Below are 26,973 nucleotides of genomic sequence, written 5' to 3'. Positions count from 1 at the left end.
GGATAGATAGTGAGACCGAAAATATCATAATGCCACTATATAAATCCATGGTATGCCCACCATTTGAACAGTGAAAGCCGTTCTGGTCACCCCATCTCAAAAAAGATGTATTCTGTATTAGAATTGGAAAAGATACAGAGATGGGAAACGCAAATGATTAGCGGTATGGAACAGCCTCCATATGAGGAGAGATTAAAAAGACTGGGACTGTTCATTTTAGAAAATAGATGACTAACGGGGGATATGATAGCAGTCTATAAAATCTTCAATGCTGTGGAAAAAGTGAACAGGGAAGTGTTATTTACCCCTTCGTATCACGCAAGAACCAGGAGTCACCCAATGAAATAGACAGCGAGTTTAAAACAAACAAAAGGAAGTACTTCTTCACACAATGCACAATCAACCTGCGGATGCCTGGGGACGTTGTGAAGGCCAAAAGTATAACTGAATTAAAAAAATAAGTAGATAGGTTCATGGAGGATAGGTCCATTTATGGCTATTGGCTATGACGATCAGGGATGCAACCCATGCTCTGGGTGTCCCTAACCTCTGACTGCCAGAAGCTGGGACTGGATGACGGCATGGATCACTTGATAATTGCCCTATTCTGTTCATTCTTGTTGAAAGACAGGATACTGGGCTAGACTTACCATTGGTCTGATCCAGTATGGCCGTTCTTACTCAACACCCAGCTTTGCTCCTCTAGCTGGACTTGAGTTCAAGATTTGCGGTTTAGTGCTTCATACAGTTTTAAAAACAATAGTTAAACTATTTGCCAGTTGGCTTTATCCAGAAATAGATTCCAGCTCTCCTTGTCACCCCTCCCACTCACCCCCAAACATCAATTTAGAGAAAAAATATTCTCAGATTTATCCCAATATCTACTCAGGCGAAAGCATACCCTGAAGGTCTACAAATTTGCACTCGAGCTCACAGGAAGGAGTTCTAGGTGGGAGCCCCTTTATCGATCCTTAGTGTTTTAATCTGTCCCCAACTTTAATAGCTTACAGAAAGTCCTTCCTTACTGCCACCCTTTCCCATCCCCACCTCTGCTCCGCAGAAACCAAAGATAACCCTTCTCAATGACTTCCAGTCCCACCTACCAAATCTTTCACTAGCACAGGTTTTTGACACCTTCATTCCTCCATCAGTGATTCCCAATACAAGACACACAATTTTCTTACACTCCTGTGGTTGGATGCCTATCTGTTACTATCTAATTCCTCAGTCACTGAGATCAGGGTAGTAGGCAAGGTCCAAACGAAAGGAAAAACAACTCCATCATAATAAAAAGACAATCAACTTCTCATAATGTCAACCCTCAATCCCATACTAAGAAGAACACAGGTATTAAAAAATATCCCATCACATATGTTAGCTTTTCTGGATTTGAGCTGTTTTAAGGTAACCACTGTTCTCAGAAGCTAAGCACTGGAACCAAAATTCCTTTGCTCCTCCTCCTGCAGAGAAGACTGGAGTGGATACCCACTTAATTTCTGAAAGTCTTAGATGAAAAGGGGAGAGCTCAGAAAGGTGACATTTTACTATGACACTTTACATTTTCATTAGATGTTACCATCTCCCATTGTTCTACAAAAGCAGAAGAAATGCAAAATAGACCTATAGAAAACCTTGTGGGAGATATGGGGCAACAGTCAGGAATTTTCCTGTTAAATGGGAAGTGGCTACCCTATATCACTAGTTTAATAAGATGGAATATCACAGTTAAGTGCCATCCACCCATGGAGACTCATCTTAATTTAAAATGAGTTGGTTCTTTAGAGAATTATGGTTTACAGATTCAAAATGCAATGTAGACTAAAACATACTACACTCTTTTGAAAAATCTAAGTGAAAACACGCCCTTTATATTTTATAAATATATCTATGGACAGCCAATCTATATGAAAGAAATTTTAATACTGATGTCTAGAAGGAGGTAAATTCAAAGGAATTGTATTTAATCATCTCAAATGCTTTTATGAAATAATTACACAGCAAGGATTTTTTTGGTACCATTTCATAATAACCAGTGATTACAGTGTTTGACTTTTTTCTACACAAGGAGTACAAATCATAATAAATTGACCAAGCTAACCTGAAGTCCACAGTTTAACATATACAAATCCATCTTGTCCACCTCAGATCCATTCAAAACAATACTGCCCACAGTTCAACATATACAAATCCATCTTGTCCACCTCAGATCCATTCAAAACAATACTGCCAAGATAAGTCTTCCTAACTCATTGTTCTGACCCATGCCAACCCCGTAAGAGTCCCTCCACTGATTTCCCCTTCTTCAACACATCAAATAAAAGCTCTCATCTTTACTTTTAACAACATTCACAACACAGCCCATTCTTATTTGGCTATCCTTACATTTTATTGTCTATCTCGCCTGACATTCTGCTCCACATTTTTCTCACCAGTGATGCTAGCCTGGATTGCCTGTTTCTCCATTTCTCCTGCAAGCACCTTTGCGCTTTCTTCCACACTGCCACAACTTCATGGAATACCCTCCCCAAACTAACTCATAAGGCCACTACCTTGTACTCCTGCAAATCCCTCCTCAAGACTCTCTTCTACTGTGATACCTGTGGTAAATTGCTTACTGAACGTGGTTAGGCAAGCAGCCACCAGATATTTCTGATATTACAAAAAAAATACAAAAAAAAAAAAGGTAAAAATCTGTAATGGGGAAATTGTGCACCTAGTTAGTCTATGTAACCATATGTTCCTATTGCTGCTATCCTTGTCTTTCCTCCTTCACTCCTTCCTTTTGTTTTTTATACTCACTTACTGCAACTTGTTTTGACTTAGGACCCTATCTTGCAAGTTGATCAACTCTTGCAGGCCCTTATGCCCATACAAATCATCACTGAAATCAGTGGGGTTCATCCTCCTGGATCAGTTGGCAGGACCAGGAGCTCAGATTGTTAGTGCTTTAGAGCCAGGAATGTCTTTTACTGTGTGTTTGTGTAGGATAATAGGGCTCTTGTCCCAACTGAGGCCTCTCAGCACTACCATAATACAAAATAATACCTGATCTTAAAGGAACACTGTCAACTTGAAATTAGTCAATTTCAAAGGAAGTAACTTCATTCTGGTGAGGTGACTTGCCCCTGAGACTCTGAAATTATATTTAAAATTGTTTTTCTCACTCACTGTATAAATGATCCTCACAAACAGAAGAGTATGACTGTGCATAGGAAGGGAGACAGCTAAAAGTAAAAGCCAGTCCAAGCTGTACAGTCAGCCTGACCCTGGCTTCTAGAGAAGAGCCTGGCACAGATCTCCACTTCCTTTTGTATTCCTAGCCCAATATCTTGTTCCTGCAGACAGAGCAGGGGATGAAGATGCCAACTACACTCCTAGCCCCTGCTTCTCCATCTAGCTTCCACAGAGTAATCTAGATCAGGAACAAGGATACCCTATTCTCACTGAGGGGTAGAGTTTACCACTGACCTTCTGGCCCCCATTCCTGTCTGGTGCCTGTAGTAGGATCCCCATTGCCTTCCAGGCCTGGCTCGTGTTGGCTCCCACAGTGGAAGCTGAAATAGAAGCAGGAGATGCTGCTGCTTGCCTGGCCCAACTCCTGCAAAGGATGCAAATTGCTTCCCAGCCTGCTCCACTCGCTGTCCTAGCTCCAGCAGGGGATCCCTTCCAGCCACCTGCTGCCTTGTGTAAGGCTTCTGCTCTCTCCTTATCCTGCAAGAGAGAGCTGAGTCCTGTATGTGGCCATGTCTATACTGAGGGAATTTACGTTGGTGTAATTACATCAAGGTAGTTATGCCAGCACAAACCGCTAATGGACATGCTCTGCACTGGGAAAAGCAGGACCTATCCTGTTGCAGTTTACTTCTTTGTGTTGCTGGATTAAGGTGCACTAGTGTAAGCCCCTTTAAGAGGTTTGCACTGGTGTAACTATATCAATGTAATTACATCAGTACATATTTCCTTAATATAGGCAGAGCCTGAGTGGGTGGGAAGTGGCCTTCCTGTCTCAGGCCAGCTGCTCCTGGCCTTTTGCAGCTCTGTTTTTTCCTCCCTAACTAGCTCTTGTCTCTTGGCTTCTCCCTGGACACTGCAGGGTGCCAGTCACCCAGCCAGGTGCTTTTTCTTTCACTTGCTCCTGGGTGCTTCCGCGGGGCATAGATTTGCAACACCTCTTCCTGCTGCTGGCAGGTACTCCCCCGTCTCATTTTGGGGTTCATGGTATGATAAAGATGTTTCCCCGCATGCTCTACTAGATCTCTGCTGCTCCCTGTCTTGCAGTTGGGTCTGGGGAATGAAGGAGAATTCTCTTAGCCCCCTGCCAAGCATCTGGTACTCCTGTGACCCATACAGGTGGTTGGGGAGCAAAGAAGGAGGCTATTGCACTAGGCTTCTTATTGTACCCTGGGTTTGTGCAGACACCAGGGGAAGAGGAGACATCTTTTCTGCCCTGAAAAGTGAAATAACACAAGCTTTGCTCTTACTGGTGAAAAACCTCTTGTAGGGCCCTGGGAAGCATGTGCACATGCTTCACGAGAATGATGTCATGCCATCACAAGAAAGAGAAAATGCAATTAGCCATACTGTGCCATGAAACATACAAACATAGGAACAGCCATATTGGGTCAGACCAATTGTGCATGTAGCCCAGTATCCTGTCTTCTAGCAGTGGCCACTGCCAGATGCTTCAGAGGGAATGAACAGAACAGGACAATTATCAAGTGATCCATCCCCTGTCATCCAGTTCCAGCATCTGGCAGTCAGAGGCTAGGGACACCCTGAGCATGGGATTGCATCCCTGACCATCTTGGCTAATAGCTACTGATGGTACAAATAAAAGTAAAAAATTAGAGAAATATTTGTCTGCTAACTTCCTTCAGTTGTAGTAATGTTAGGCGTTAATTGTAAAAAAACCAAAACCCTGTAAGTTCAACATTTTCAGGGAACGGTTATTTCAAATTGATGGTGTCCCTTTATGGCAACATTTTTTTAAAGAGCTATATGAAGCACTATCCATAAATATTGCTACATGGTGGATCAATTATATCTAAACGTCGCTAACAATTTAAAGATTTGGTTTATATGATTTCAAGTATATTTTCTCCAAAGCCACAATTAATAACACATCTTTCACATGACTTTCAAAGAAAGTCAAGATAAGACACTTATCTCCTTGGCTGGGATTTGTTTTTCCTTGCACAGAATCGATCCACTTTAATTTTCCAGTAAAAACAAGTCTCTTTTGCTAAAAATTGTATGTTTGCATTTAAACTGCTTAGTGATGATCCAGTTTGTTGTTTGCCATCTTTGAAAAGTAAAATGATTTTTTCCTCATCAAGTTTTGCTGCAAACAGTAAATTGTGAAGTCAAAGAGTTACAATGATATATACCCAAAGTAAAAAAGGAATGGAAGGAATGGTTCATCTAGTCTATACAACTCTGATTAATCAGCTATGTTTAGTTGTGATAGGAGTAGCTTTCGCCAAGTGTAAAAGAGAAGGTAAAGTTGAAAAGTATCTAACAAATTAGATATATTAGGAATTGTCCTGTTTAAAGTGAATTTATTGTTAGTGAAAGATGCCAAACTGCCAGCACTGGAAATGGATCCCTCCTATCAACATGACACACATGGCCCTGCCAAAATGCTTCAACCTGCCAGTCTAATAATAACTAGATAAGCACTATGTATTAATAACTTCATTCAGAGACTCTCAAAGTGTTTGTATATTAGTTGATAATCTTCATAACTGCTCTGTAAGGGTAGTATTAAAATCTCCATTTTACCAGAGAGGTTAAGTGACTTGTCCAAGGTCACATACTGATCCATTGTCTGAACCAGGATTGCAAACTAAGATCTGTTCTTTAATCAGTAGAAGCAACTGTCTTTATCTGTGTTAGTATATTTCAGTGGCGAGATTTATTGTGTGGCCTTGGGGAAGTCAACAGGGGGCTGATTGAATTGACTTCAGTGGGCTTTGGATTGGACCTTGATCTCTCTGTTCCTCAGTTCTCTATCTGTAAAAGGATGATATTACTTTCACTGTCCTATCTATTTAGTGGCAAGGGATGAAGCCATGGAACAGGGGCTATCTGTCTCTTACCTTTTGTATGTACACTGCCTAGCCCAGTGGGGTCCTGATCTCGATTGGGGTCTTTAGGCACTACTGTAATATAAATAATAAGCACAAGCAACCAAGCTTAAGTGAAAATAAATCTGTGACACAATGTGACAAAAGCAGAGGGACTAAACATGCACGTTATTCATCCATCCTGAACACATCCACTTTTTGCCTATGCAACACCTCCCCAAATTGATGTTTAGTTTAATTTTTTCTGTGTACAAAACAAATGACTACCCAAGCATAAATGTAAAACCTACAAGTGTAGTCTCTCCCAGTCCTATTTCCTCCACCTCTTACTCCATCCCCACCCTCAGGAATAATCATAAGAACAACTTCTTCTCTACCAATCCCTTCATTCACTTATTCTCTCTCCATTTATTCCATGCTACTCATTCATTGTTACCTTTTCTCCACAAATGACACACACTCTCTCTGTTTTTCACTTACCCTCCAGATTAACCTCAAATTGCAAAAACAGGGTTGAGGGAGCATAATCATAGGTTGTATTATGGGCTTCACCAAACTATCTGTTGTATTAGTTTAATCTCTCAGACATTAATTAGTAGATTTTATTTATTTTAAACTAGGTATTTAGAATCTGTCAGTGTTCAGTACAATGTTAGGACCTGATCCCACAATCTGATCTGCACAGGGGAGCCTAGTGAAGTCAAAGAGCAGGAGGGGAGGTGTCTGCCTGGATGGAGCAGATAGCAGAATCAGGGCCTTATTTTTGTAGACCAACACCATGTAGTTTTAGCCCCAAAGCCTTAATAGGGCTTGATAATATTAGTTAGTTGGAGACTATTATAGCCTTCACTGGCAGTTAATGCTGAAGTTAATGGTGTTTCTGCTGGACGTGGCAGAGAAGAGCTACTGGATGATGAATAAGTTAAAACAAGTCAGGACAATTGCAGAAGGAGAGAAAATTGAAAGATTAATTTGGAGAAAATATGTTTGTGATCTTTTTATTTAATTTTGTGATGAATAGGAAAAAAAGGTCCGGAAGGCATGGGTTATTTTTCTCTTTCAAATATAGGCCCCGATCCTGGAGGGAGATCTGTGCAGGCAGGCCCTTGCACCCACATGGAGTCCAAACTGAAGTCAATGAGGCTCTGTATGGGCACTGAGGTCTGACTGCATGAAGGCCACTGAAGGCTTAGGACCAGCCTTTCTCCTCCTGTTTGTATTTTAGGAATATCAGAATTATGACCACTTGTTGCCCCTGTTTTTGCTGGAGGAGAGGACCAGACAACTGGAATGGGAATTTTCTTAGCCATCAGCTGACAAAGTGCACGTGTGGAGGATGTTGAATCTTTCACAAATAGAGTTTTTATACTAAGTGTTTGTTAGGAGCTTGAGTTAAATAGGTGTTGGGAGAAACAACCTGACTAAAAATCTCTGCCTTCAGTTGTTCAGGTTTCAGTCTCTTGTAGCATCATACTCCCACTAGTTCTCTTGTTTCCATATGTCTTCCAGCAAAATTAGAGAGGTCAAAATGGTTCTTTTGGAAAGGGAGAAAAAAAATCTAAACCTATATTTTAAAATGTCTTCAGCCCTTCTTTATAAACTGTAACAAAACAAGGCACAACCTTTTTCTTCTCTGGAGAATACCTTTTAGAGGTATATAAAAGTGAGGAAAGATTTCTCCAGATATCTGAAAATAGATGAAGAATGAATGCAAGATACAGGAATGCTGCTCCAGGATGCAGGAACTGCAGAGCAGAAGGTTCTCATACCACCAGTGCTAAGACTGTGCTATGGGCAGAGAGGAGGCAGTTACCAGATGAGCAGAAAGAGCTGGGAAGAGAGTAGAGAGATTAACATCTGGGTGGCAGCCTTAGGCAAGTTTACTGAGGGGTTTAAAAATAATGGGAGTGATTTTTAACTGGGATTCTGAAATGAAACTGGAGCCAGTTGAGGTGTCTCAGGATGGGAGTGCTTTGTACATAGGAGAAGCATTCTACACATGGTGGAGTCTGGAAAGCTGGGACTGGGGGAACCGCTGAGAAAAGAGTTGCAATAGACAGGATGAGAGGAGATGAAAGCATGAATGAAATCTCAGCAGAGGGGAAGTCAAAAGTACACATTGCAACTTCACTGCGCTTATTTATTTTCAGCATTTAATCATGAATATTATATTGAATGCAATTTATTGAGCATACAATTCATTTTTTTATTATTTGAGTAAGAATATTAAAAATCCAGTTATTGCTAATGGCACAGCTTAAAGCAAACTGCCAGAACCTTTATTTCAGAAAGTCTGCTTTCTAAGGGACCCAATCCTGCTTGAAATGAGTATCAAAGCTCCCACTGACTTTAGTGTAATATCGGTCTCCTTCAATCTTAAGAGGCTGGACTTTGGGCTGTATTTCCTTGTTTGTGCAGAGACTGAGCCACTAAGTTATTTTGGAAAATATGAACAAAAATCTGTATGCCCATATTTGAGATACTGTATCAAACAAACAAAAAGCAGGGTGTGTGAAAGTGGGGGTGTTGCCAGCTCAGTTTTTCAGATGCCCCATATTTAGATCACTCAAAAATTGCTTATTCTCTAATGGCTCAGATTCTCAAAAATATTTAAGTATCTAAGTCCCACTGAAATCAATGGGAATTAGGTACCTAAATAGCTTTGAGAAGTCGGGCCTAAAGATACCATCTGTTCTGAATTCTCATTTCTAGATCTTAGTTTCTTATTGTAAGACAGGTGAAGCTCCATTAACTTTTAAGTTTTTGACCCTTGAGGGACGCAGTAGCAGAGGTGAATATGAGGCAGGATTCCTCCTGGTCATTACTCATTGCCCCTGCCAAGTATAAATGCCCTCTTCCTGATATCACAGTCAGTTCCTTCTTGTCTGCAATTGGCAAAGGAGCTTCCTGCAGGATGAGTACAGCTGTGCTAATATTTGAGGCTGTTGCCTTGAGCAATTCCTTGAATGTTGGAACCTGCTTTGATACTTGATTTTCCTAGTCTCTGTGGAGACCTCTTTAGAGCTTTGTCACAGATGAGCTGTTAGTGCTCACCACCCTTTTGTGCCTCAATGTTTTCAGCGCCTTGGTACTTACAAGGTGCTTTGCTTTGGTGTTTTGGTGCTCCAGCACCTGCAGGATGTTAGCCCTGCAGGATGGCCTCCCCCACCCAAATGCCACACCGTGACCATCCAATCTGAGGGCTGTGCCAAAATGTTGGCTCTTTGACTCATTTGAATCCTCCTTTCAAGGGAGGGAAGTGAGGCTCTACTTCATGATAATGCTTTCATGTTGAGTGGCTTCAAAGGCTCTCAGTCCCCTTCTACAGAGGGCCTCAGCACCAGAAGCCAAAGGGGCATAAGCTGTCTTTCAACAAAAGACAAGAGGTTGTTGAAATAGTCCAATGCACTTCACCAGCCTGGCAGGACCGCTATATGAAAGGCAGAACCTTTTGCCCCACTGCGTCCTGGTCACTTGGACACAAGACTGCTGAGCATCATTTGGCTGGGCTTCAAGTTTAAAAGGCCTTACAAGACCAAGTGGAAAGGGACTATGGTATGATGCAAGCAGCTCCAAGTAGGCGTCTTTACCTGAGCTGCACAAAACCTCCTTGACTATCTGTTTCACCTGTCTGAGACTAAAATATAGAGAGTAACTCCATCCAAGTACATTTGACAACCATTTTGACTTATCATGGATTAGTGTAAGATAGACCAGGGTCTCTGTACCACCATGTCAAGTTCATGTGGGGCTGGATGCTTTTGAAGTTTCCTACCGTGACACTCTGAACCCCATGTTCATCTTTATAAAATAATTGTGTGGTATCCAATGCAAAGTTTGTCATGTTGGGTGTCTTTGGAAGGCTCATAATGCACTGAGCATAGTTGTTATAGTGATGTTACAGTAATTGTTACAGTAATGTTATAGTAAGGTTATAGGTTATTATTTCATGTATGTAGTTATGAGGCTGAAAATCATAGAATCATAGACATATCAGGGTTGGAAGGGACCTCAGGAGGTCATCTAGTCCAACCCCCTGCTCAAAGCAGGACCAATCCCCAGCTAAATCATCCCTGCCAGGGCTTTGTCAAGCCTGATCTTAAAAACCTGTAAGGAAGGAGATTCCACCATCTCTCTAGGTAACCCATTCCAGTGCTTCACCACTCTCCTAGTGAAAAAGTTTTTCCTAATATCCAACCTAAACCTCCCCAACTGCAACTTGAGACCATTACTCCTTGTTCTGTCATCTGGTACCACTGAGAACAGTCTAGTTCCATCCTCTTTGGAACCCCCTTTCAGGTAGTTGAAAGCAGCTATCAAATCCCCCCTCATTCTTCTCTTCTGCAGACTAAATAACAGCCTCTCCTCATAAGTCATGTGTTCCAGCCCCCTAATCATTTTTGTTGCCCTCCGCTGGACTCTTTCCAATTTTTCCACATCCTTCTTGTAGTGTGGGGTCCCAAACTGGACACAATACTCCAGATGAGGCCTCACCAATGCCGAATAGAGGGGAATGATCACGTCCCTCAATCTGCTGGCAGTGCTCCTACTTATACAGCCCAAAATGCCGTTAGCCTTCTTGGCAACAAGGGCACACCGTTGACTCATATCCAGCTTCTTGTCCACTGTAATCCCTAGGTCCTTTTCTGCAGAACTGCTGCCTAGCCACTTGGTCCCTAGTCTGTAGCAGTGCATGGGATTCTCCTGTCCTAAGTGCAGGAGTCTGCACTTGTCCTTGTTGAACCTCATCAGATTTCTTTTGGCCCAATCCTCTTAATTTGTTTAGGTCCCTCTGTATCCTATCCCTGCCCTCCAGCGTATCTACCACTCCTCCCAGTTTAGTGACATCTGGGAACTTGCTGAGGATGCAATCCACACCATCCTCCAGATCATTAATGAAGATATTGAACAAAACTGGCCCCAGGACCAGCCCTTGGGGCACTCCGTTTGATACCGGCTGCCAACTAGATATGGAGCCATTGTTCACTACCTGTTGAACCCGATGATCTAGCCAGCTTTCTATCCACCTTATAGTCCATTCATCCAGCCCATACTTCTTTAACTTGCTGGCAAGAATACTGTGAATATGTATTCTCATGGCTTAAAACAAGATCATGCAAAATCTCTCCAAGAACAGAGAGGCATTCCCACCTCATCAGGGCATGGATGGGACAAACCCAGCCCAGCCTCACAGGAACAATGGATACTGGCTTAGGCAGCAACAAAATAATCTGTTAGACGCTGGAAGGAGTCACCCCCTTCCTTTGGGCAGTTTAGGACTGCGATGAGGTAATGCTTACCTGACTCTGAAGGGGCGGAAGGGGGCAAAGCCAGGAGGAAAGAAAGGACATGATAAAAGGGAGAGACATTTTGCCATGCTCTCTCTCTCTTCCACCTACATCTAAAGACACCACCACCACCACCTCCACCAAGCAACTGAATGGCTGGTCAAAGGGGAGAGCCTGGCTGAAGAGCCAGCCTGTGGTGAGAAGCATCTGAGTTTGAAAGGACACTGAAAGTGTTAAGATCAGCTTAGAATGCATTTTGCTTTTATTTCCTTTGACCAAATCTGACTTGTTATGCTTTGACTTATCATCACTTAAATCTAGCTTTATAGTTAATAAATCTGTTTGTTTATTCTACATGAAGTAGTGCATTTAGTTTGCTGTGTGTCAGAGACTCCCTTGGGAGAACAAGCCTGGTACGTATACATTTATTTGTTAAGTTGATGAACTTATATAAGTTTGTAGCATCCAGCGGGCATTACTGGACACTGCAAGACGGAGGTTCCCAGGGGTGTGTCTGGGACTGGAGATATTGGCTAGTGTCATTCACTTGCAAGTAGCTGGGAGCAGCTTACATGCTAGAGGCTGCGCATGAACAACCCAGGAGTGGGGGTTCTCACAGCAGAGCAAGGTAAGGCTGGCTCCCAGAGTCAAGGATTGGAGTGGCCTAGCAGATCACTGGTCCAGACAACACCAGAGGGGAACGTCACACCTACTAAAAAGCTCTGTGTCAAGAGATATTCCTGTGGCCTGAAGTTGATAAAAGCTCCTGTTGAACCATTCATTTCCTGTAAGCTTAAATTTCTTACTTGGTCGTTTTCGTGATGGTAGTGACTTCAGCTCACAGAGTGAGTTTCAGGCCTACTGACTGATCTACCTTCTACCATCTTTACAATGACACAGTCATGCTATGGATTCATCCTACATTCCATCCCAAGATGGATTTGGAGTTACTCTTTAATGAGCCTAATATCCTACCATTTTTTCCTGCATACCCTTCCTAATGAGGCCTTTCTCAATGTGGTTGATGTTTAAAGGTCCCTAGGTTTTACTTGGAGCAGACTAAAGCACTTGGGAAGTGCCTTCTACGTTTTATTTCATATCTATTCACTGGACAACTTTCTTAACATGTACCTTATTGCATTTCATATTGCTGTTACCTAGCTGGCCTGAAGCTAGAAAGCCACGCCAAACTGCACTCGATCTGAGGCAAAGCAGCCTCAAAAAACCATTTGCGAGGCAGCCACCTGGGCCTTACACCAGGCATTTACAAAGAATTATGGTTTAGATTTGGCCTGTAGCCAGGAGATCCTGTTTCAGTCTATGTTGTAGAACTGTTTCTAAGGTATGGGAGACCAAACTCACTAATCCCCTCACTAGAGATTATTTTGGGATGACCCTTACTTAAGTTGGCCCAATTTTATTTGAAGGGTTTTTTTCCTTTAGTCTTTGCAATGAATCCTTCAGGGTACCAATGTTATAACTGGTTTCAGAGTAGCAGCCATGTTAGTCTGTATTCGCAAAAAGAAAAGGAGTACTTGTGGCACCTTAGAGACTAACAAATTTATTTGAGCATAAGCTTTCAAGAGCTACAGCTCACTTCATCGGATGCATTCAGTGGAAAATACAGTGGGGAGATTTATATACATAAAGAACATGGAACAATGGGTGTTACCATACACACTGTAACGAGAGTGATCACTTAAGGTGAGCTATTACCAGCAGGAGAGCGAGGGAGGAGGGGCGGGAAACAATGAAACCCTACACCCCGTTTCCTGGGGAAGGCTTGATAAAAATCCTCACCAGTTTGCATAGATGAACACAGACCCAAACCCTTGGATCTTAAGAACAATAAAAAAGCAATCAGGTTCTTAAAAGAAGAATTTTAATTGAAGAAAAAGTAAAAGAATCACGTCTGTAAAACCCCACCATCAACCTCAGCTAGACCAGTCCACACAAGAGATCCTCTTCCTAGACACTATGGTGCTAATAAGCGATGGTCACATAAACACCACTCTATACCGGAAACCTACTGACCGCTATTCCTACCTACATGCCTCCAGCTTTCATCCAGACCACACCACACGATCCATTGTCTACAACCAAGCTCTACGATACAACCGCATTTGCTCCAACCCCTCAGACAGAGACAAACACTACAAGATCTCTATCAAGCATTCTTACAACTACAGTACCTACCTGCTGAAGTGAAGAAACAGATTGACAGAACCAGAAGAGTACCCAGAGGTTACCTACTACAGGACAGGCCCAAGAAAGAAAATAACAGAACACCACTAGCCATCACCTTCAGCCCCCAACTAAAACCTCTCCAGCACATCATCAAGGATCTACAACCTATTCTGAAAGACGACCCATTACTCTCACAGATCTTGGGAGACAGGCCAGTCCTTGCTTACAGACAGCCCCCCAACCTGAAGCAAATACTCACCAGCAACCACACACCACACAACAGAACCACTAACCCAGGAACCTATCCTTGCAACAAAGCCCGTTGCCAACTGTGTCCACATATTTATTCAGGGGACACCATCATAGGGCCTAATCACATCAGCCACACTATCAGAGGCTCGGTCACCTGCACATCTACCAATGTGATCTATGCGATCATGTGCCAGCAATGCCCCTCTGCCATGTACATTGGTCAAACTGGACAGTCTCTACGTAAAAGAATAAATGGACACAAATCAGAAGTCAAGAATTATAACATTTAAAATCAGTCGGAGAACACTTCAATCTCTTTGGTCACTCGATTACAGACCTAAAAGTTGCAACTCTTCAACAAAAAAACTTCAAAAACAGACTCCAACGAGAGACTGCTGACTTGGAATTAATTTGCAAACTGGATACCATTAACTTAGGCTTGAATAGAGACTGGGAGTGGATGGGTCATTACACAAAGTAAACCTATTTCCCCTTGTTTGTTCCCCACCCCCGCTGTTCCTCACACGTTCTTGTCAACTGCTGGAAATGGTCCACCTTGATTATCACTGCAAAAGGTTTTCCCTCCCCCACCCCCCCGCTCTCCTGCTGGTAATAGCTCACCTTACCTGATCACTTTCATTACAGGGTATGTCTACACTACAAAATTCGGTTTTGTAGAAAGCGTTTTTATACAGTCGATTGTGTATGTCCCCACACAAATGCTCTAAGTGCATGTAGTCAGCGGAGTGTGTCCACAGTACCGAGGCAACCGTCTATTTCCGGAGCGTTGCACTGTGGGTAGCTATCCCACAGTTCCCGCAGTCTCCGCTGCCCATTTGAACTCTGGGTAGAAATCCCAGTGCCTGATGGGGCTAAAACATTGTCACGGGTGGTTCTGGGTACATATCGTCAGGCCCCCCTTCCCTCCCTCGTTCCGTGAAAGCAAGGGCAATCGTTTTGTGCCTTTTTTCTTGAGTTACCTGTGTAGACGCCATACCACGGCAAGCATGGAGCCCGCTCAGCTAACCGTCACCGTATGTTTCCTGGGTGCTGGCAGACGCGGTACTGCATTGCTACACAGCAGCAGTTTATTGCCTTTTGGCAGCAGACAGTGCAGTATGACTGGTAGCCGTTGTCGACATAATCCTGGGTGCTCTTTTAACCGACCTCGATGAGGTCAGGGGCACCTGGGCAAACATGGGAGTGACTCAGCCAGGTCATTTCCCTTTTAAGTTTCGTCTCATGGCGATTGAGTCCTACCGGCAGTGCACTGTCTTTTAATCAGCAGCCAGCAGAAGACGATGGCCAGTAGTCATACTGCACCGTCTTCTGCCGAGCACCCAGGAGATGACGATGGCTAGCGGTCGTACTGCACAGTCTGCTGCCAGCAAGATGTATAAAGATAGATGAAGTGGCTCAAAACAAGAAATAGACCAGGTTTGTTTTGTATTCATTTTCTCCTCCCTCCCTCCATGAAATCAACAGCCTGCTAAACCCAGTTTTGAGTTGTATCCTTGAGGTTTTGAGTTCTATCCTTGAGGAGGCTATTCAGTTTCTAGCAAAGCCACCCCCTTTTTTGATTTTAATTCCTTGTAAGCCAACACTGTAAGCCATGTCGTCAGTCGCCCCCCCCTCCGTCAGGGCAACGGCAGACAATCGTTCTGCGCCTTTTTTCTGTGCAGACGCCGTACCACAGCAAGCATGGAGCCCGCTCAGATCACTTTGGCAATTAGGAGCACATTAAACACCACACGCATTATCCAGCAGTATATGCAGCACCAGAACCTGCCAAAGCGAAACCGAGCGAGTAGGGGACGTCAGCGCGGTGACGAGAGTGATGAGGACATGGACACAGACTTCTCTCAAAGCTCGGGCCCTGGTAATGTGGGCATCATGGTGCTAATGGGGCAGGTTCATGCGGTGGAACGCCGATTCTGGGCCCGGGAAACAAGCACAGACTGGTGGGACCACATAGTGTTGCAGGTCTGGGACAATTCCCAGTGTCTGCAAAACTTTCGCATGTGTAAGGGCACTTTCATGGAACTTTGTGACTTGCTTTCCCCTGCCCTGAGGCGCATGAATACCAAGATGAGAGCAGCCCTCACAGTTGAGAAGCGAGTGGCAATAGCCCTGTGGAAGCTTGCAACGCCAGACAGCTACCGGTCAGTCGGGAATCAATTTGGAGTGGGCAAATCTACTGTAGGGGCTGCTGTGATGCAAGTAGCCAACGCACTCAAAGATCTGCTGATATCAAGGGTAGTGACCCTGGGAAATGTGCAGGTCATAGTGGATGGCTTTGCTGCAATGGGATTCCCTATCTGTGGTGGGGCCATAGACGGAACCCATATCCCTATCTTGGCACCGGAGCACCAAGCCGGCGAGTACATAAACCGCAAAGGGTACTTTTCAATAGTGCTGCAAGCACTGGTGGATCACAAGGGACATTTCACCAACATCAACGTGGGATGGCCGGGAAAGGTTCATGATGCTCGCATCTTCAGGAACTCTGGTCTGTTTCAAAAGCTGCAGGAAGGGACTTTATTCCCAGACCAGAAAATAACCGTTGGGGATGTTGAAATGCCTATAGTTATCCTTGGGGACCCAGCCTACCCCTTAATGCCATGGCTCATGAAGCCGTACACAGGCAGCCTGGACAGTAGTCAGGAGCTGTTCAACTACAGGCTGAGCAAGTGCAGAATGGTGGTAGAATGCGCATTTGGATGTTTAAAAGCACGCTGGTGCAGTTTACTGACTTGGTTAGACCTCAGCGAAACTGATATTCCCACTGTTATTACTGCTTGCTGTGTGCTCCACAATATCTGTGAGAGTAAAGGGGAGACGCTTATGGCGAGGTGGGAGGTTGAGGCAAATCGCCTGGCTGCTGGTTATGCACAGCCAGACACCAGTGCAGTTAGAAGAGCACAGGAGGGCGTGGTGCACATCAGAGAAGCTTTGAGAACCAGTTTCATGACTGGCCAGGTTACGGTGTGAAAGTTCTGTTTGTTTCTCCTTGATGAAACCCCCCGCCCCTTTTGGTTCACTCTACTTCCCTGTAAGCTAAGCACCCTCCCCTCCTCCCTTCGATCACCACTTGCAGAGGCAATAAAATCATTGTTGCTTCACATTCATGCATTCTTTATTAATTCATCACACAAATAGGGGGATAACTGCCAAGGTAGCCCGGGAGGGGTGGTGGAGGAGGGAAGGACAAGGCCACACAGCACTTTAAAAGTTTAAAACTTATTGAATGCCAGCCTTTTGTTGCTTGGACAATCCTCTCGGGTGGAGTGGCTGGGTGGCCGGAGGCCCTCCCACCGCGTTCTTGGGCGTCTGGGTGAGGAGGCTATGGAACTTGGGGAGGAGGGCGGTTGGTTACACAGGGGCTGTAGCGGCGGTCTGTGCTCCTGCTGCCTTTCCTGCAGCTCAACCATGCGCTGGAGCATATTAGTTTGATCCTCCAGCAGCCTCAGCATTGAATCCTGCCTCCTCTCATCACGCTGCCGCCACCTTTCAGCTTCAGCCCTCTCTTCAGCCCGCCACTTACTCTCTTCAGCCCGCCACCTCTCCTCCCAGTCATTTTGTGCTTTCTTGCACTCTGACATTGTCTGCCTCCATGCATTCCTCTGTGCTCTGTCAGTGTGGGAGGACAGCATGAGCTCAGTGAACATTTAATCGCGAGTGCGTTTTTTTCGCCTTCTAATCTTTGCTAGCCTCTGAGAAGGAGAAGCTCGTGTGATCCTTGAAACACATGCAGCTGGTGGAGGGAAAAAAAAGGGACAGTGGTATTTAAAAAGACACATTTTATAGAACAGTGGGTACACTCTTCCACGGTAAACCTTGCTGTTAAAATTACATACATAGCACATGTGCTTTTGTTCCAAGGTCGCATTTTGCCCCCCGCCCCAGCGCGTGGCTAGCCCCTCCACCCTTCCCGAGGCTAACAGCGGGGAACATTTCTGTTCAGCCACAGGCAAACAGCCCAGCAGGAACAGGCACCTCTGAATGTCCCCTTAAGAAAAGCACCCTATTTCAACTAGGTGATCATGAATGAGATCACTCTCCTGAGGATAACACAGAGAGATAAAGAACGGATGTTGTTTCAACGCCAACAAACATACACTGCAATGCTTTGTTCTACAATGATTCCCCAGTACGTGCTACTGGCCTGGAGTGGTAAAGTGTCCTACCATGGTGAATGGAATAAGGCTGCCCTCCCCAGAAACCTTTTGCAAAGGCTTTGGGAGTACATCCAGGAGAGCTGCGAATGCCAGGGCAAATTAATCATTAAACAATCTTGCTTTTAAACCATGTATAGTATTTTAAAAGGTACACTCACCAGAGGTCCCTTCTCCGCCTGCTGGCGGGTCCGGGAGGCAGCCTTGGGTGGGTTCGGGGGGTACTGGCTCCAGGTCCAGGGTGAGAAACAGTTCCTGGGTGTCGGGAAAACAGGTTTCTCAGCTTGCTTGCTGTGAGCTATCTACAACCTCATCATTATCATCTTCCTCGTCTCCAAAACCTGCTTCCGTGTTGCCTCCATCTCCATCGAAGGACACGGCTGGGGTAGTGGTGGCTGAACCCCCTAAAATGGCATGCAGCTCATCATAGAAGCGGCATGTGTTGGGCTCTGACCTGGAGCGGCCGTTCGCCTTTCTGGTTTTCTGGTAGGCTTTCCTCAGCTCCTTAAGTTTCATGCGGCACTGCTTCAGGTCCCTGTTATGGCCTCTGTCCTTCATGCCCTGGGAGATTTTGACAAATGTTTTGGCATTTCGAAAACTGGAACGTAGTTCTGATAGCACAGATTCCTCTCCCCATACAGCGATCAGATCCCGTACCTCCCGTTCGGTCCATGCTGGAGCTCTTTTGTGATTCTGGGACTCCATCATGGTCACCTCTGCTGATGAACTCTGCATGGTCACCTGCAGCTTGCCATGCTGGCCAAACAGGAAACTGAAATTCAAAAGTTCGCGGGCCTTTTCCTATCTACCTGGCCAGTGCATCTGAGTTGAGAGTGCTGTCCAGAGCGGTCACAATGGAGCACTCTGGGATAGCTCACGGAGGCCAAAACCGTCTAAATGTGTCCACAGTACCCCAAATTCGACCTGGCAAGGCTGATTTCAGCGATAATCCCCTTGTCGGGGGTGGAGTAAGGAAATCGATTTTAAGAGCCCTTTAAGTCGAAAAAAAGGGCTTTGTCGTGTGGACGGGTGCAGGGTTAAATCAATTTAACGCTGCTAAATTCGACCTCAACTCCTAGTGTAGACCAGGGCTTAGTGTGTATGGTAACACCCATTGTTTCATGTTCTCTATGTATATAAATCTCCTCACTGTATTTTCCACTGAATGCATCTGATGAAGTGAGCTGTAGCTCACGAAAGCTTATGCTCATATAAATTTGTTAGTCTCTAAGGTGCCACAAGTACTCCTTTTCTTAATGTTATAACTGAAATTGTTAGAGTTGTCTTACCTTCAATTATTTAAAAAAAAAGAAAAAGAAAATCACTCACAACCCTCCACTTTGCAATGCAGTGACTCCCTAGGACTGACATCTAGATGTCCCCAATGTCACTCAGTCCTAGGAGTCACTACATTGCAAAGTGCAATATTTCAACCTTTCACTTTTCTTGTGTAAGTTTAAAAAAAGATTAGTCTGCATTATGGTCTCTATACTTGGTAAATTTAATTCTTAAAAATGAAAGCCGTTTTTGAAACATAGCTCAAAAAGGTGTCTTAAAACTGGTACACTATTTTTACAGACTCACTCTTCCACAAGGCTTAAGGACAGCACATTTGCCCATTATATCCATATTTTCATATGCATCCGTGCTAGCAGTGGTCATTTCCAAAGAGGGAATGCCAGAGTAGAACAACTAATGGAATGGAAAATGGTCTATTTTTTAAACGCCTGCAAGTGTTTCCACAAGTGCTTAAAAAACCCATAGAATTGGCACTTATGATACAAATAGTGATTTTTACTAGTCCGGCAGCATGGAATAAGAGAGAGCCAGCCTCAGCAGTAGCATGGCTGAGAATCAAGGTGAACTGCAGTACTCTTGAAACCATTTTCTTCCACATACATAGTGGGATTAGATTTCAGAGTAACAGCCGTGTTAGTCTGTATTCGCAAAAAGAAAAGGAGTACTTAGATGTTTGTTTTTATACACACAAATCATGAAAAAATGGGTGTTTATCACTACAAAAGGTTTTCTCTCCCCCCACCCCACTCTCCTGCTGATCACTTTACATAAGCTATTACCAGCAGGAGAGTGGGGTGGGGGGAGAGAAAACCTTTTGTAGTGATAAACACCCATTTTTTCATGATTTGCGTGTATAAAAACAAACATCTTCTGTATTTTCCACAGTATGCATCCGATGAAGTGAGCTGAAGCTCACGAAAGCTTATGCTCAAATAAATTGGTTAATCTCTAAGGTGCCACAAGTACTCCTTTTCTTATGATGGGATTAGTCATTTTAAAAAACTATATGAAGGAAATCTTATTTTTTATTTGTTTCCATAGCCTCATGGCATGTGACCCTTCCTACTTTATTTATAGGGAGATTTTGCCACAAAATTAGATCATGCACCAGCCAGTTACACAGATATTGTAGTAATGGGAGCTTGTATACAGAGAAATTACTATAAAAATGATATAAAATAAACTAATCTCAGTTAAACAGAGTAAATCAGAATAATATCAGCTAGGAAGTCTGCAGACCAAGGACGCCATATAGCTCTCTCTTCTCATTTTGAATTAGCAGTTGTAATCCATGCTGTTTTATTCAGAAAAGTATTTGGTGACATTTAAAAAATCTGTAATTTACTAGATGCTCCTGTATAGTAGCATTTCATAGATTAAACAGGGAAAAGAACTGATTATTTGTGGTTTATATTTGGTGCTACATGATCCTATTGTAGGAGAGGCAAGTGTGTGAAAGATCCGTAGACACAAGCCTCAGAAATTGAACTTATTTGCATTGTAGCTCACAATTAGCGCTTTGATGCCATTATGTCCCATTGCTCCTGCTGCTTTGGACACCTTAAGCCTTGCACCAGAAAAATGGTGAACTACTGTAGATCCCCTGGTCTTGTAGATCACCTGGAATTGCTCCTAAGAAATGAGCGACTTCAAATGTCAAAGGTTTGTTGTGTAGGGAAATTTCCATCTTTCCTTGCAGGCCTGGATAGCCTTAATGGCTGAATCCAGGAAGCAGAAAAATAGGTTAAATAGATGCAGGCAGTACCAAAGGATAAAAATAACAGGGAAAGCTTAGCTTGAACCAGAGGTTGAATCAAGAGCAATATTGTTATAGAGAAGTTGATAGAATATGTTGAAAACAAGTTGGAACTCAGAGTTTACAAAATCAGACTCCCTGACGGTAGGAACACATCAGTTCCAACTGAATTTGCTGCACAGTTTATTGCTATCTTAGACCCAGGGGATCATCAAAGATGATTTGTTTTATACTTTTAAAAAAGTGACATAACTCCTACAGGAAGGGAGCTGGCAGTGAGGTAAAGGAGAACAGAGGTTCTGTGACTGTAACTCGTTGTAGAGAAGATTGGGACCACACTAAAATCTCTGGATCCAAAAAATACCTAGGATATGAAGAAGGTAAGATTTTTTTTCTATCCACTTAAGTCCCTTGCCTTATTGTGTACATATTATGGAAATACAACAGTTATGACTACACAAAGACAGCCTGTGTTATTTTCAACATCTTTCAAAATAAAGTGTCAGAGGTGATGGGGAGGGAGGTGTTTGCCAAATGAAGGTGCACAAAACAACAACAAATGTTTCAGGAGGGTGTTGTAAAATGAAAGAAAATAGAAAGAATTACTTGAAAGTATGCTCTTATTATCCCAGTCGTCTACGGACAGTGCAGTGTGGAGTAACTTCCCAAACATGAGCATGCATCAGTTTGTCTTCCAGGAACAAACTAGTCCTGCAAAGAGAAAATAAAACAACCACTGGATGAGTGAGTACTGCAGACCGCTGTCATTCATCACATCAACAGATTCTCTCGTCTTTTGGAACCACAGGTCAGTCCTTCACACACATAACTACCAGCAGCAAACACAGCATAATTTGGACATCATAAGATTTATGGGCTAAATCCCTAACTGGTATAAATTTGTGTTGCTCCAGTAAAATCAAGGTAGCTATGCCAATTTACACCACCTGAAGATTTGGCTATGTTTATGCAGAATGGAATACACCGTTTGCAAATCTCAGGTGTCATGACATGCCTACAGGAGAACAATGAAAAGTAAACAATGTGCCATAAAACACACTTGTATTAGGCTATCCAGAATCCGGGAAGCTTCCATCTAGGCTTTATGACAGCAATAAAACAGACCTGGCTTTCCAGATGGTGCTAAGTTCTCAAGTGAAATATACAGTTTTTATTGCACAGCAATCTTTGGTCACCCTTAGTATTTTAATTATAATTTGCATGGAGGGATCATAGACTAACTGGCCTGTTTATTAAGGACTTTAGGCAGGGAAGTTCCACTAAAATTAATGAAGAGTCACCCTTGTTTGAAATATTTTAGTGACTTCAGGGCAGGTACGCTTAGACAATGAAAATGTTCTCCATCTGTGCACTGCTCATTATAAACCTAATGGAATGCTGAGAATGAAGGCCTGCTTTCTACAGGTTACTGTACTGGGGCTGAACGGCTAGGAAAAGACCAGTGCTGTAAACAGAACCCTCTATCCATGGCAACAGGCAGTTCCACTTGTAAATGCATAAAAGAAAGAACTGGTTTGATGTTTCTTTGCATTTTTAATATTTTCACAGTTTTATAACAGCAAGAATGACCTGTGGGTCAGGCATTTCCTGACCATTAATGATTGTCTGTGTTAAGGGGCCAAGGACTGAGTATCCCAGCCTGTTATTAGCAGCCAGGAAATGCCCTCTGTGTTGGTCATTGTTGCTTAAATAAATTAAGATCAGACTGCTTTATATGGGAAGTAGCCACATAAGGGAGCAGAAACTACCATTCTCCTTATGGATTTCCCTGCCATCATTCTCTAGTGAGAGTGTGGACTTGTGTCCCTCCTTCATGATAAAAAGGGGACTGGCCTCAAAACTAGTGAATCTAGAGAGGCCGGGGCATGCCCCCACATTCGGTCTCTGCTCCTAAATTTGCATGCTTGACTAAGGTGTGAAAATCCCTCACATAAACTGGGGTTCCACAAATACACACACATTTATTACATATATACAGAAATAACGCGACTTGCACATGTGCATAAGGGAGTTTGCACACTAAATGGGCCATGTAGGTGTGCATGTGTTGAACATGGGAGACAAAATGGCTAAACAATCTCTTTCCTTATCTGTTTCCAGCCTTCACTGTATCCGTATCTAAATACTACACCAGAAACACCAACTATTTCATAAACATGTTCCTTATGCCTAATCTGTTAGATTGTAACAATATTCCTGTTCATTTTCCCTCATTTCTAGGTGGATTGACATGCTGTGGACAAGCTAGGCAAAAGGCTTCTTCCACTCCTCCCACCCCACACCAGGGATCCATCAGGGGTCTCTCTCCACTCCACCCTGAAGCCTTAGATGGTCAGCATTGTGAAGGGGAAAAGCAAAAAGCTGTCTCAGCCTTAACGGTATAGGTCTTTCTGCCTCCACTGTAAAGCCTGATTAGCTGAGCTGGCAGTCCCTAAAGTTGAAGCCAGTCAACCATTCCCGATTTTGGGTTCAGGTCTAGAACGTTAATAACCCTGTCATTTCAGAGTGGCAAGTTTTGTTGTCTAATTCCTGTACTGGAGCAGCAAAAGCTGGCACTTCTTACAAACTTCTTGAAGTTCGCTCTCCTTTTAAGCAACTTCCTGTGGCCCTTATGCCTTTCTAAAGTTGCCATCACCATATCCCTATGCTGCTCCCTGAGTCTACTCTACTCTCACTCCTGTTTAGCTCCGTATGTATCTGTAGGGTACAAGTCATGTAGACTCCAAGGTGCGTAATGTTCCAGCTAAGTATTATACAATAAAGTTGATAGTTTTTTGGCAGAACAACATGAAAATATTTTTGCTTAAAGGGACTATCATGTTTAAATAGGACTTTTGGCAGCTGTAATCTAGTCTTAAAAATAAAATATTAACATGGGAAAGGAAGGATGACATCTAGGTAGGTATTGGGGGCTCCAAGTATTTAAAGCATAGTTCTGCTATGAAACCATTTCTGTAAAAGTGGCACCTTTTTTACATGCAGGGAACAGATATGTTAAGTTTTAAGAGTCATAGCTACTTATGTGAGCCACAGAAATGAGTTTTTACTCCTACAGAGTCAACACAGCTCTGAACAAGTGAGCTGGATTACATTCTGGCTCATGCATTGTGAGCAGAAACGTTGCATAAATTCCAACTGTTGGACCAAATTCTGCCCCCTCTAACATCTGTACAATCCTGGCACAGCAGGCCTCTTGTGTGCTTTCTACACTCATGTGAATTTTGGCCCATGTGAGGAATGTTAGATTTCTGAAAAGTTACCTGCCTGGGTTTGTGTGCATTATTTTTCTGTTATGCAGGTTGGTGTTTTTAAAAGACACTCTGCATGAATAAATAAAAAATAGAAAAATAAACTTCTGCAGCACGTGGCTGTGGCATCTCAGTGATACTTTCAACAGCTCAGATCAGTCAAGCAATCAAAGGGCAAGACAGAGTAGGCATGCCTTTGCTTTGCCTGTTGTAAAAAAATCAAACTCAGACTTTGCACCAAGCAGAGTTCTAAGTTATAAAAAAGTTCTGTTGATATCATTGTATTATAGAGAGCACTTTATCTAAGCTGCCTCTTGAAACCCATGATCGGGCCATTAGCTGTATCATATAAGAGTGTGTATAGTCTATTAATCCCGCACTGTTTGAGTAGAACTTTCAATAAAAGCAGACCAGTTAATGCTAGTGCTAAACATTTCATTAATAAATTTCTGTGCAGTCTCTAAAATGCTTGTGGGAGAAGCACAGTAAAGTGAATAAGGACTGTATAGTCTCAGTCTTTGCAGATGCTGGATCCTTCTTAATGCAGATGCTGTATATCCAGTACTAGGAAGTTCAGCTCAGTGAACTGCAGTGGTGCCGAAAAATGAACTGTAATGCTGAATTAGCAAGTGAGGAGCAACAACAGACTGTTTTTTCTATAGCGTAGTGGAAGAACTGTTTACAGTAACTGAAATCTAAGTAGTTTACAGGAAATCTTTTCAGAAGCCATTATCAGGGTTACTTTAAAAATACACCTGCGCTCTTTATAGCTAAAGTCTGTATATTCTTAAATATAAAGTGACCTAAAGAGCACTACTCTTCCAAAGAGTCACATGATCAGCGTTTGCCCACCTGCTCATTCCATACATAAGCCCTCCTGATGCTGCCAACTCCTCCTGTTCTTTTGTTTTGGGGGAGGCGCTCCCTCTTTATTTGTTATGTAAAGAGCCATGCTTATCTATGGCTCTATAATTATCAAATGATACTAGTTCAAATGGCAGTGCACGTGACTGAAGTTACACACGATGACTGAAAATAGCAATAGATACTGGCTGCTTAGTGATGCCAAAAGTGACTAAGGAACAATTGTCCTCAAAATCAATTGCAAAATGTGCCACGCAACACCTGCATTATGAGAAAAGAATCAGAACTGTCCTAACCTTTATCAGTCAGGAGTTCCTGGTGTAGTGGATTCCCATGGTATTGAAAGCAGAGTCATCTGTAACAATGGGGGCTTTGTCCTGCACAATTACTACCAAAGTAGCCCGAGACTTCCGTCAGACTGCTAGAAATATGTCTGGAGTGGGATGAATCTGGCAAAGCACTACTAAACCGCTGTATTGCCAGGCCCAGGACTCTTGGACAGCTGCACAGACTGACAATTTCAGTGCAGTGCTGAAAAAGGAAACTTTAAGGCTTCTAGAGGACTGAAATAGCTCTGCATAAATTCACCATACTACTGCGTAAAGACTCATGATTGTTCTACCCTCTAGAGGCAGCAAAGAGGATATAAGTGCTATTAATGATAGCTAATTGAGATTTTAAATCAGGACTGCTATTTCTTTGGGCCCAACTCTGCATCCCTCACCTGCTCAAAACTCCCATTGAAATCAATGGGAATTTAGGTGAGCAAGGAATGCAAGATTAAGTTCTATATTACACTTCACTTTCTAATTTTCTGGAACAGCAGCTTAAGGTATAAGAACATTCACCATTACACCTAAGTGTGCATCATCTTATACAGTCTTTGTCATGACTATGACACCCTCTGACACCCCATTATGAAACTCCTCCAGTTCTTTTGCTGCACTGAGGAACATCAGCTGACAACATGTATTTATGTGTAGGCTTAAGGGTGGCAATTTAAGACCTTCCTTTCTTGGAGATTGCCTGAACCTTCAAACATACTGGAGAGCTGGAACCTCAGCTACAGAAGCTGACATGAGGCTTGTGACTTTGGTGGCAGAGAAATCTATGGCCTTTTCAGTGTCCCAAGTACTGAAGAGTGCCCTAAAATTGGTCATAGAGGGCTCCTAAATGTGGACTGAGGCCCCTTCAGCACACGGAACCATCCCCACAGATATGGATGATAGTAGGTATAAATCTGCTCTCCAGGATACAGCAAGGCTGCTAAAAAAGAATGATTTGTTGAGCTGACAAGATTGGCTCTGAAGGATGTCTACCTATCATTTCCCAAAACTGCTAAAGTACCCAGAGTTCTTATAAGACTAGTGTCCCTTTCAGTTTATCATTGATTTCATTCTACTTCACAAAGCTCCTAAGTTTACATAGCTTTGAGGATTAGGGGCATCGGAGAGATACTGGACCTAGATGGCATACTGATTACCTCCCTGAAGATAGAGCCAGTGCAGCAGGAGAAGGATTTAAGCAATCCACATCCTAGAAGGGTTTGGCATCCTTATGATAATGTAAAAATATTACACAGCCTTACAAGAAATAAGAACTCATGGTCTCCCAGAAAAGGAAATGTTCAAACTTCCCCTGTAAACAGAGGACTAAGGTGTCCTCTAAGGAAAACCTCCTCTCCCCTCAGGAATGTAGGCCTGTGTAAGTGCAGGCAGTCTTCCAGGGACCCATCTACTAGTGGAGCCTCCAGAGTCTGAGGGCCTAAAACAAGGACCAGATTACAGAGGTGAGACC

The 26,973-nt window shown here is 43.2% G+C and overlaps 1 protein-coding gene and 1 long non-coding RNA gene across 5 annotated transcripts in view; one reads left to right on the top strand and one right to left on the bottom strand.

Annotated features, from left to right (window-relative positions):
- The window catches only part of LOC114020730, a 29,436-nt gene extending 2,605 nt beyond the window's left edge, over positions 1–26,831 (top strand). The window contains exons 2-4 of one of the 3 annotated variants that reach the window (XR_003565497.3): positions 21,305–21,423; positions 21,742–21,851; positions 23,285–26,831. This is a non-coding gene — a long non-coding RNA (uncharacterized LOC114020730). Of the gene's footprint in view, positions 1–21,304; positions 21,424–21,675; positions 21,852–23,284 lie in introns of all 3 variants that reach the window. The other 2 variants (XR_006284494.1, XR_006284493.1) reach the window with 2 other exon arrangements.
- Positions 1–26,973, bottom strand: part of USP7 (ubiquitin specific peptidase 7) — a 193,585-nt gene that overhangs the window by 103,209 nt on the left and 63,403 nt on the right. For both annotated transcript variants that reach the window (XM_043524404.1, XM_043524405.1), the window contains one exon: positions 21,650–21,754. In XM_043524404.1, coding sequence (XP_043380339.1) covers positions 21,650–21,722 — 73 coding nt within the window. In that variant the 5' untranslated portion in view covers positions 21,723–21,754. The remainder of the gene's footprint in view (positions 1–21,649; positions 21,755–26,973) is intronic.

Source organism: Chelonia mydas, chromosome 10 (assembly GCF_015237465.2).
Source record: "Chelonia mydas isolate rCheMyd1 chromosome 10, rCheMyd1.pri.v2, whole genome shotgun sequence".
NCBI classification, from domain to species: domain Eukaryota; kingdom Metazoa; phylum Chordata; order Testudines; family Cheloniidae; genus Chelonia; species Chelonia mydas.
This window is presented reverse-complemented; position numbering and strand designations above follow the sequence as displayed.